General features: G+C 41.1%; 1 protein-coding gene across 1 annotated transcript in view; it reads left to right on the top strand.

The window, feature by feature from the left end:
• LOC117777767 (xenotropic and polytropic retrovirus receptor 1 homolog) overlaps nt 1-11,047 on the top strand; it is a 66,837-nt gene extending 55,790 nt beyond the window's left edge. The window contains exons 12-18 of the mRNA XM_034612705.1: nt 3,322-3,482; nt 3,575-3,777; nt 5,412-5,416; nt 6,192-6,347; nt 6,857-6,996; nt 7,963-8,184; nt 9,772-11,047. Of these exons, the coding sequence (XP_034468596.1) occupies nt 3,322-3,482; nt 3,575-3,777; nt 5,412-5,416; nt 6,192-6,347; nt 6,857-6,996; nt 7,963-8,184; nt 9,772-9,826 (942 nt within the window). The 3' untranslated portion in view covers nt 9,827-11,047. The remainder of the gene's footprint in view (nt 1-3,321; nt 3,483-3,574; nt 3,778-5,411; nt 5,417-6,191; nt 6,348-6,856; nt 6,997-7,962; nt 8,185-9,771) is intronic.
• The last annotated feature ends 976 nt before the right edge of the window (nt 11,048-12,023 follow it).

Raw genomic sequence — 12,023 nt, 5'->3', positions numbered from 1 at the left:
CATTCAGGCTGTCTGTCCATCCCTCCGTCTCATTCTCGTCCGTCTTGAAGGATTTTCTTCAAATTTTGTACAAATATTCACTTGGACTCAAGGGAGAACTGATTCGATTTTGGTGGTCAAAGTCACGGTGGCCTCACAAAGCAAATTGTTTGCATGGTTAATGCGATTTCTCCATATTGCTATGGAATATTCACATTCTATCTTTTCACATTTGGCACAAATTTTCACATAGACTCAAATGTGAAGTGATTTGATTTTTGTGGTTGAAGGTCAAAAGGTTGTTGTGATTATTATACCTTAAGCGTGACACCATTAAATGGTGTGCCTTTGGGTATTCAATAAATTTGGCTATCAGAAAAATATTGAATATTAATATAAAAAATATTAATATTAAATAATAACTTTAATTTACATTAAAGCTACCTTAGGGCACCACCCTTCAAAGGAAGGGAAACGATTTATTGATTAAGTCTCATGAAATTACTAACTACAATTTTGGAACACATTAATAATTAAATTAATAACTTTAACCAAAATTACCACATCAATAGCTAGTAAGTTAAAGGATATGGCGTTCTTGATAGTGTAGAGCAGAGGTCTTCAACAGGGGGTCCGCGGAGGTACTGCAGGGGGGTTGAGAATTTTTTTATAGTTGATTCGACAAATTTTTATATTTTTTTAATTTTAAATTTTTTTTCCAATCATTTTTTTTCACACAAATTTAAATGTGTTTAAATACACATTAACATGCATCCAACATATTGTGAGGCTGATATGACCCTCTGCCTGACAACCTCCATCCGTCCAAGGTTAGATAAGTTGTGTGCTACTCATCAGGGTCAGACATCTTCACTAATGTGGGAGTATGTGTGCCATCCACAGATGGCTTGAGGATTCACTGTCCCTTCTACATGTATGTTTAAAATAAAAACATGAATCTGTGAATTATTTTAATAGCTCAGTGTTGTATGCAAGATGTATGTTTATAAATGGCAGTGGCATGGCCACCCTGTACCTTGCACATGTTTAAATTAAAAACATGAATATATGAACCTGTGTAATATTTGAATAGCTTAGTATTGAATGCACAATAACAGGGTAGCTATGTTTATACATGGCACTAGGCCCAGTTTAATATAAAACATAATTTTATGCAATATATATAGTAGGGGGTCCCTGCTCCATCTCTCCACCAGTTTGGGGGTCCTTGGCCTGAAAAACATTGAAGGTGTTGTGGTGTAGAGGTTAGCAAAATTAACACTTGCAACATAATTAGGACAACATGTGTGTTAAAGAATAACATTTATTATGAAAAAATTAAACACACGAACGAACTAAAGGTGTACTTACTATATATAGGTGTGTGTGTGTGTGTGTGTGTGTGTGAGAGTGAGAGTGAGATGGCGGCTGGCCACTATGAAGACGAAATACCCCCTGGATTGTTGGGGTCATGTGGCTGACATCACATGCATGTATTAAGTTTGGGGAGATGAGTGTGGGAGATGTTGGTGCCAGGTCAGAGAAAGTTGCATGCAAAGAAAGTCTGTGAAGAGTATAACATAACTAACATTAGCTTTCAAATAACCTATTACCAAATATCACACTTAACAAAAATCTCACTTATAAAACATCACATGAACAGAATTCAACATTCCTGTGCATAACATAGTGTAATTATTAAGCCTAGTTGTGTTACCAGTCCATGAAAAGGGGGAAAAGGTTGATGTGCGGTTCAAAGTCCAGTTAAGTGGTCTTGCTGGCTTGTGGCCCCTGTTGTCGTGGTGCTGCTGGCAAGACGTTTGGTCGAAGCAGCTTTCGTGCTAAAGTTCTTAGGCAGGGTCTTGCGTCGCTGCCTTTCAGAAGGTTTTAGCGTTCTGCTCCAGGCAGGCCTGCTTGGAGGTTGGAAGAGTTTGGTTAGGGAGAGTTTCTCCCTGGCTGGGTCAGCAGGAGAGCTACACCTCTCCTCCAGGAGAGGTGAATAGAAAGAGAAAAAAAAGAGGGAACTGGGTTTATATTGGCCTGGTGACTTCATGGGTCATGGGGCCCAGAGTGACCAATAGTGGTTGAAAGTTGTGTCCAGGGGCAGTTTTAACACCTTGGTGTGAAGTTGAAGCACCCTGGGAGACTGAGTCCTGGAGGCTCTCCTTTGTCATCAGAACAAAGGAAACATGTTATTGCAGGCTTTGGCTACATGTAGGCCCAACTATTTTTTACAAATCCTAGGTCCCACAAGGTCAAGGTCACGTGACCTCACGTTGTTGTGAATGCGGTATATCAGAAATGCCCAAAGGGAATTTCAAGCATTCACTTGGACTTCAGGCTGAACTGATTTGATTTTGGTGGTCACAGTGACTTGACAAAGCACTTGTGATATATCTGGAACGCCTTGAGGGAATCCTTTCACATTTCGCAAAAACATTGATTTGGACTAGGATTTGATTTTGGTACCCAAAGGTCAATGTCACAGTGACCTCACATTCCTGTGAATATGATATTTAATGACTGCCAGTCGGGAATTTCATTAATATCTGGCACAACTCACTTGGATTCATAGATGAGCTGAATTATAATTTTGCACACATGGTTACGCTTTTCTAGTCCTGATGACCACGTAAAGCCCTTTACAGTACAGTTTTACATTCACCCATTCACACACACACACACATACATACAGTGCATGTATGTACAGCACTTTCTCTTTGAGAAAGGTCAAATTGGGGTTTAGTATCGTGCCCAGGGACACTTTGGCATATTTAATTGGTCTCAGTGATTAAGTGATCAAATTTCATTGGTCAAATGTCAAGGTCACAGTGGCCTCCAAAAACACTTTGGCATATCTCAAGACCGCCTTGAGAGAATTTCTTCAACTTTTGATCCGTTGTCACTTTTGATCCGTTGTTGACTTTTTTTAATGTAGAAATATGTAGACGGAAACTGCACTGGTTGACAGATGCATACAACCACTGTGCGGTAATTCTAGTTACTCTCTGTATGGTGATGTAGATTTCATATTTTCACCCATCAGGCAACACTCAATAACCCATAATTACAAAGTCAAACCAAAACTGAAATCTCTTATTTACCACTGCTCTGATATATAAGTAAGAATAATTTAGTGCATCTTGCCCTGTAAGGTTATGGCTGGTTTCAGCCCTGCTGTTAGAAGAATTGTTTACACTTTCAACTATGGTCGAAGGCACACTGAGACCTTGACTTCCACCTACTGTTTATAACATGCCAAATGGATATGTTGTGAAAACTCCTAGTTTAGTTTATTTTGTAAAGAATCTGATCTTCCTCATTTTGTTGTCTCCTCCACAGTTTCGAGTGGTGACAGCTCCATTTCATCGTGTTGGCTTTGCAGACTTTTGGCTGGCTGATCAGCTGAACTCTCTGGTGGTGGTTCTGATGGATCTGGAGTATATGATCTGTTTTTACAGTTTTGAACTGGACTGGAAAAAACATGATGGACTAATCAGCAGTGACGGTGGGACTGTAAAATAAATGCTACTGAAGGCTGTGAAGACTGATCTACACCTTATCATGACCACACTCCTTGCATGTCATTGTTTGCAGATAAAGCCGTGTGTAACTCCTACTCCTACGGTGTCCGTGCAGTTATCCAGTGCCTTCCTGCTTGGTTCCGATTTGTCCAGTGTCTGCGACGTTACCGTGACACCAAACGGGCCTTCCCTCACTTGGTTAATGCGGGGAAATACTCAACGTCTTTCTTTGCTGTCACCTTTGCTGCCCTGTACAGTACACACAAAGGTAAAGCTGTTCTCAGTGTACATATGACATAGTTTACACACAGAGCACTCCAGACCTTTATATGAAACTTTATTTCTTATTATTTAGTATCATTTCCTACAATTTAGGAATGGTACTACGTTAACTTCCTTCCTGTTCCTTGTTGTCTTAAAGGGGACATAGCATGCCCATTTTACCACAAGTTGATATGGTTCCTTGGGGTCTTAATGAAATGTCTGTAACATACTTTGGTCAAAATACCACAAGGATCATTTAAAACAGCACCCTTTTTACCCTGTATAAAACAGCCCTCCACAGAGTGACCTGTTTTGAGTGCCTGTTCCTTTAAATGCTAATGAGCCAGCTCCCCCCTCCCCCCTCTCCCCCCATGATTTTAAACGATATAAATTACATATTTTATATGATATAAATTATCAAATATGCATCCCATACTTTGTATTCCCCTTCTGTTGTCCTGGAGTTTTAATTTTCCCAATCACATAATTAAATGTCCCCCTCTGCCCATCCACTACAAGCACACAAGCAGACAGACAGAGAGAGAAAGAGAGGGGGGGGGGGGGGGGGGGGCTATGAAGACCATCATTTACCCCCGAACCCCGACATTCAACGGGTACAACAACAAGCGGAGAGAGCAGAATTGCGGGCTGACCTTATATATACAGTCTATGGGGCTGACCAGCGCGGAGAAATGCACGTCCCGTGTGAACAGCCAGGCGGCTGCGCGCTTGAGAACGGCGCTGCGCTGCCTCGCAGCGGCGCTTCCGCGTCCGGTGTAAACCCGGCGTAACGAGTGGGGGGGCTCTGTGTGTGTGTGCCACTGTTACAGTAGTGCTGAACACTGCGGAAGTCTTCCACACTGCTGGCTGTGTGGCGCTGACACAAATTCCAGCTCACGCATGGGAGAGCGAGCGGTCGCGCCCGAGCAACTGCTGCAGCCTCCCAGTCCCAACGATCCAGACAAATGACACATGTGAGTGAATCGCGGGCTGACCAGCGGAGAAATGCTCGGCTGCGTGCTTGGGAACGGCTCTGCGCTGCCTCGCAGCCTCGCTGCGTCCGGTGTAAACCCGGCGTAACGAGTGTGGGGGGCGGGCCAAGGCCATGTAGGGAGACTTCCAGTGCCTTGTTACGACACAAAACCCAGGAAGCTCAATCGAGTCGCTCAAGCATGACGTTTCTGACTTAGAGGAACCATAACAAAACGCGCGAGTGTTTTTTTCCCAGAGTTTTTGGGTTGGTAGACATGCCAGATACCCACATTAACGTGTAGAAGCACTAACAAAGTGGAATTTGCATGATATGTCCCCTTTAAATGGCCCATATTGTGTAAAATACATTTTCTGGGCTTTTACCATCCGTAATGACTTGAAGGGGGTCAGTAGGGACCCTCAAAGTATGAAAACAGTCACTCCGCGGACTTTTTCACTCAGTACATTCTAAGAAATATGTTATTGAAACGTCTCGTTTTGTACTTCCTCCTCCATATGAGTCATACGGGATCACACTCGTCTCAGCCCCACCCAGCCGGTACCAGTCCAGCCTCCGAACCCACCACCCCCGCTCCAAACCAAACGCGACACCAAGCAGACTTGTTGCTGAGCTAGCAGCTTGTTAGCTACCACAGGCTAACCACAACAAACAACACTGAAGAAACACTGCAGCGTGGAGGGATGCAAGGAAGAGAATGTGTCCGCGCACATTCCTCCTAAGAACGTTACTGTTCGAGACCAGCTGTTACACTTTATTTCTTCTGACGTGCCGTGTCGGTGTGGTCACTACGGAGTAAAGTCTATGTTACTCCGTATTGAAACTCCATTGTGAAACTCCGTACTGTAACTCGGGATGTTACTCCTATACATTTGCCAACTGTCCTGCTAAAACTTGAACAAACATGAGGACGGTGTAACTTACCGTTCAGAAACATCCTGTTGTAACCGACTGTAAATATGTGGCTGGTCTTCTATAGCGGTATCCAAACATAGCGTGACTTTCAGCTGTGGTTACCAATGAGAGTGAATACGCCAGAATGAGACCAGTGATAGGCCTGGCCACGTGTCACTCAGTGCAGTCAGACAATCAGAGAAGTGTTTTGTACAAGTTCAGCTGAGTACTTTTCTCATGCTTTTATATAATTAATATTTATCTTACCTTACAGATTTTATTCTGTTAATGATTTATTCTGAAATTCCTTCCCTAGGCTTAATTAGTAATAAGCAGCTTTCCCCTGCTGTGTGTCAGAGGCCACAGTAGCAGCAGGTTAAGAGTCAGAAAGAATTTTGTGTAAATATGAGCTTTTGATAATCATTGGTATGTAGTTAAAGGTGTTTTGTACTCTCCAAAAATATGTTAAGTCAACATCATTAAACCCATAAATCTGATAATGTCTAACCTCATGCTTCATCCTGTTTCTCTCTTCCTCAGATGAAACCCAGATCTTCTTCTACTTGTACATCAGCTGTTTAGTGGTCAGCTCATGTTACACACTGGTCTGGGATCTGAAGATGGACTGGGGCCTGTTTGACCGCAATGCAGGAGAGAATACCTTTCTGAGAGAGGAGATAGTCTATCCTCATAAGGTATTTCTCCTCCACAAAGGGAGGAACCTGCACATGCTGACACAAGTTTGACAAGTTTCATTATCGGAACATAAGCTGTTATGTATGATTGTGGCAGTAGACCATGCCACAGGGCTCTCCCACACAGCCAGAGACGAAACAGTTGCTTTTCAGCATCTTTATTGAATTAAACAAACACAGAAAGTCAAATTAAAGTGCCAGCAGTTTCTGCTGGTGTCTCAGCTTTGCAGCTCTACTCGGTGTCTCTCAACACGTATATCTGTCCATCCTCTAGAGGCAGCTCCGCTGCTGCCTTTTTAAGCTGAGGATCAATCAGCTAACAGCTCTCACCTGCGCTTATTGATCCTCTCGTACAGGTGGAGGTGCTCTCCCAGCCACCTCCACAATGATGTTAAGCCCTTTGAGGCAAAGATGGATTTTTAAATAGGTGCCATTCAAAAAAAAATGTAATTTGATTGATTGTTTCATTGACTAATTGATTGATTAATGTGTTCTGTCTCTCCCCACAGGCCTATTACTACAGTGCTATAGTGGAGGATGTGCTGCTGCGTTTCTCGTGGACTTTGACTGTCACCCTCAGCGCAGTGTCTGAGTTTCAAGGCATCTCTGATATTCTGGCTACTGTGCTCGCCCCAATGGAAGTCTTTAGGTGTCTATCAATCAATCAATCAATCAAATTTTATTTGTATAGCCCATATTCACAAATCACTATTAGTCTCATAGGGCTTTAATAAGCTGCCCTTAAACTTCAACAAGAGTAAGGAAAAACTACTAAAAAAGAACGTAGTTACCTCAGAGAGAGCCACATGTGAGGGATCCCTCTCCCAAGGCGGACAGAAGTGCAATAGATGCCACTTGTAATGGAGAACATCATCACTCTGTCTTGTGACTTTTCTCTCCTCTTAATTGCATCCATATCTTTTTCGTCCTTCTCTTATTTTCCCTATTTCCTACCCTTGCCCAGATTTTAAACGTTAAACTGGCACAGCTGCAGAACTGGATTTGGTTCAGATTACGCCTGTTTATAACAGAAAGAAACAAATTTCACAATCATGTCAATCAGATAGTGAAGTGGAGCCTTTTGATATTTTCACAAGAGAAGTATTACGACTTCAGGTAAGTTTGAAGGCAACAAATATTCTACTCGTTTAGGTTGTCTGGGTGCTAAGGTATATGTCATCTCATGGTGACATTTGTTTCCAGTATAGATTTATCAATTTACGATCACAAAATCTCTTTGAACCAGGGCAAAGTCTTAAAATGGTTTATTTTGCCCTTTCAATATTCAAAAACTCATAAGCTACAAAAACAGACAAAAATAGTCCTCAACATTTGGAAAAACATGAAACAGCAAATATTGATATTTTTGCTCAACAAATGTCTGATTGCAGTTAATTTATTACAGTTAACGATTCAGATGCTGTGCCATTTCAATGTTGCTGCTTCTGATAAAGGAAATGCTTTAATGCCTGTGCAAGTCCATTAATTGTGTGAAATATATAAACAAAAAAGTGATTTGCTTTTTACATTTGAAATCTTTTATGTTTTGTTTAAATGTGGTAAAAGGAAGGAGGATTAAGATTAAATGCTGATAGTCAGTGTTTGTCCTTGGCAGGCGTTTTGTGTGGAACTTTTTCCGGCTGGAGAACGAACATCTCAACAACTGTGGTGAGTTCAGGGCTGTCAGAGACATCAGCGTAGCTCCGCTCAATGCTGATGACCAGACCCTGCTGGAGCAGATGATGGACCAGGAGGATGGAGTCAGAAACCGGCAGGGCAAGAAGAGCTGGAAGAGGAGCTATAGCATGAGTCTACGTAGGCCAAGGCTTGCCTCACAGTGAGTCTTCAAAACAACAGCTGCAGCCATGTGATGGATCTTAAAGGGATCCTGTACCCTAAAGTGTGACTGAATTACTTGACTGGAATGAATGTTGTTTATGAAATGTGTTCATCTCTAAACCTCTCTTATTCATTCGCGTTGATGGTCTCTTTATTTAATATGTAGAGTGCAGTTCAGATTCCCAGACAGACACATACACAGTCATTTATTTTTCAGTTCTAATGGACACATTAGCTTCATGCAGCATTTAACAGGCCCTCACACCACTGTCAGTCAATCTTATTTTATGTGTATAGCCCATATTCACGTACACAGTCTTTTCCCCATAGGGCTTAACAAGGTGTAACATCCTTTTCCCTTAACCCTCAGCAAGAATGAGGAAAAACTACCAAAAAAAAAACTATTAACAGGGGGGAAGAAACAACGTAAAAACCTCAGAGAGAGCCACTTGTGAGGGAGCCCTCTTCCAGGATTGAAAGAGGTGCAATAGATGTTTTGTGTAACAGAGCACATCAACAAAATGAGAAAAGAGCTTACACCAAACATGCATTTTATTGCTGTGTATACCGTGTAGACCAGACCACAAAAAATTTCATGTAACTGGAATGATGTAGGTGGAAGTAGGTGGAGCTATGACTAAATATTAGCTTTTAGATGTCTTCAGGCACAGACTTTAATCAATCGTGAAGTTTTGGCGAGAAGCTATAACCATTTCCTGTGTCATTGCAAAACATTACCAATTTCATTCCATCCTATGGACACTCCATTCAACAAAAATTAAAGATTTCTTTCTCATGGATGTCTCCTGATTACATACAGCAATTAATTATGATTAATTAAGTTAATCTGATTACTTCTGTTGAAGGAGTTTGTTAAATACAACGCGTAAGACTGAATATAGCAACTGGATATAACTGACCAGTTGCTATATTCACAGAGGCTCTGTATGTAACACATCAAACAACAGCGACAGTAAGATGAATTGGATTACTTGAGGTATACAGCCATCCCACTGTATCAATCAGCTGATCATGGCTTAAAACTAAAACTAATAACAAGTTATTGGAATTTGTAAAGTTTTATTGTATTTTGTGTCCGTTTTATTCACTCTAGAGTCCACGAGACATGCACACGCATATAAAATTCTGGGTGAAACACTGGAATACTAACCTAAAAGCTCATGTAAATCATAACCATCCTATCCTGTTCACTGAGCAGGTGCCAAATGTTAAATATGTATTCAATAGCAATTGACAGAGCCAGAGAGTCCATTTTCTTGATTGTTATGGTTGTGTGTGATTTATGTTTTATTTATTTAGAATATTTTAACATTTTTAATTCTAATTCAAATATCGGACTGAATATTCTTTAGAATTAAGTTTGTTACTCTTTAAAAGGGTGTACTTGCATGATTATACTATAATATCATTATACCAGTGGCTTAAAATGGTTTCACAATGATGACAATAATATTATTTATTAGTTATTTCTGGGACAAAATATCATCCAACTAAAATTATTGTGACAGGCCTACCTTAAAAGAATAGTTCACCCAAAAATCACACTCTCCCTTTTCACCTCCAGGTCCAAGACCCGTGACACCAAGGTTTTGATAGAAGACACTGACGATGACTCCTGACATCAGGCCACACCCCTCGCCTGGGTCCAGAATTTGTTCAAAGGAGGGAACTCCACCTCCTAACCTAGGAATTACCCAGCGAGTTGGGCATTGAACTCTCAACCAAGGACGAGTTTTAAACTCTCATGCCTACATAATCTGTTTTCAGGAGCCTCTGCTCGGGTTCAGAATTATTTCAAAACAGTAGAACTTAAACAAACTTGTACAAACATCCTAGCCGAAAGGCCATCAACCTCCTACTGCTACCTTCAATAAGACCCAAGGGTGGGCTTATCACTTACACTCTACCTTACCCAGCAGCGGGTGACAAACCTATCCCCCTGACACCCAAAACCACACAGAGGTGGACTCCAGAACTACACTCACTCCTTTACCATTGCTTTGGTTCTCCTCAAAGCCTCAGCCTAGTATGAACAATGCAGCTAAATGGAACGCAAGCCGATCGCTCTGACGGAAGTGTCCCCGCTCCCTGTCCGTGCCACATTACTCAACACAGGAAGAGACTGCTTCAAGCTGACTGCTGTTAAAATGTTGAAAAGTTTTACTTCTGCCCTATAGCTGTTAGTCTCCTCCTACACTCCGAGTGTCCAGATAACAAGGCCTTGAATAAATGATGTACCACCTCAAGAGACCTCAAGTTCATCTGTAATTTGGACCCAGGAGTGAATCTGAAGCCCTTTCTTCTAGGAGAATAAACAGTTATAAAGTAAACTGACCCTTGGCGTTTACGCTGGCCAGCAGAATGTGCAGACGCACATTTGGACTGTCATTGCTTTTCAGCTTGTCGCATCATCACAGAGCTGCCTATCTACACCTTACATGCTTTAGAAACACACAGAAACATGCACTTTGTAGGAAGAGTATTGGAATGCCTGTTGTGTTCACACACACACACCTACACACACTCACACACACTCATAAGCAGTGATTTTAAGATGTTTTATTGAACCTGGGTTGAAAAGAAACACACACACACACACAAACAAACACAAGCTATAGATTAGTTGTAACCGTGGTTGTTGTAAATATGAAATGGACCAAAGCAGGAGGTGGTGTGAAAATATTCCGAAAAATGAAAAACTACTGTATTGAACAGCAGCTGGAATGACTGTTCAGCCAAAGAGCTGAGAAGGAATTTTTTGTTTGTATCCTGCAGTAACTCCCAGTCACCCTGTGTAATGAAAGACCATCCCTTGGAAAAGTAAAACCATTTTTGTTGAATATATGCCAACGTATTTATGTATGGATGTGTGGGAGCGATGCCTAAATACCACCAGTCATCCCATTCAGGCCAATCACTTTTCAAAAAATGAAATTGATTGAAGGTGAATCCAGAGGAATTTTTAATTCCGTGCCCTAAAATCTTGAAAGAAAGATTGAAGACTGTCTGATTGTAAACTGCTGGTTTATGAAACTTATTGTCATCTGTCAAACTTGTTCACTGAAATGTGATGCTGGTGATAAAGAGGGGGGAGGTTGTCTGTCAGTCACATGCTAGATTTTAACTGTGTGTGTGCGTGTAAGGTTTTTCCTACACACAGACATGTTTGTTTTTCTATAGTTGCAAGGACACTCATTAGCATAATGCATAGCCTGGCCCATAGGCCTTAACCCTCAAAAGTCTCTTTGAAATTGTGAAGACTGACCAAAGTGTCCTCTCATTGATGGTTTTGATGGTGTACAATTAATACCAGTCAGGAAAAATGGAAGAGTTGCAGCTTTGATATGTACGTATGTAGAACACAAAATGAAAAATTAGTAAAAACACTGGTCCAAATCAGTTCTGTGGAAATGTATTTACTTACTATGTTTAATTTATTACATGAGAGGCATTATTCTTGGCTTCAGGGAATGTCATCCTCTCAGTGTTTTTCTTATTTTTGACCAAACCATTGTGGTTTAGCCTCTGTAGTTTGACAAAGTGTCCATCAACAGCATCACTGCAGGCACTAATTTCAGTGTTTGTTGCCAATTCATCAGAGCCATAAAACAGAATCCTCTGCTCTGGTTTTGAAGAGACAGTTGTGTTTACACTGGAGAAACTTTTTTAATAGAGTGAAGGTTGTAGTTTAGCTTCTTTTATTTTCACCTTCCCAATAAGATTAAGGAAAAATTTTTTCCTTAAAGGAAAAACTGTTTTTAGCTGGTATTGTCAACAACTGTTGTGACCATTTAGAACATCCATTAGTACTGCATT

The sequence above is a fragment of the Hippoglossus hippoglossus genome, chromosome 17 (assembly GCF_009819705.1).
Source record: "Hippoglossus hippoglossus isolate fHipHip1 chromosome 17, fHipHip1.pri, whole genome shotgun sequence".
Lineage (NCBI taxonomy): Eukaryota > Metazoa > Chordata > Actinopteri > Pleuronectiformes > Pleuronectidae > Hippoglossus > Hippoglossus hippoglossus.
This window is presented reverse-complemented; position numbering and strand designations above follow the sequence as displayed.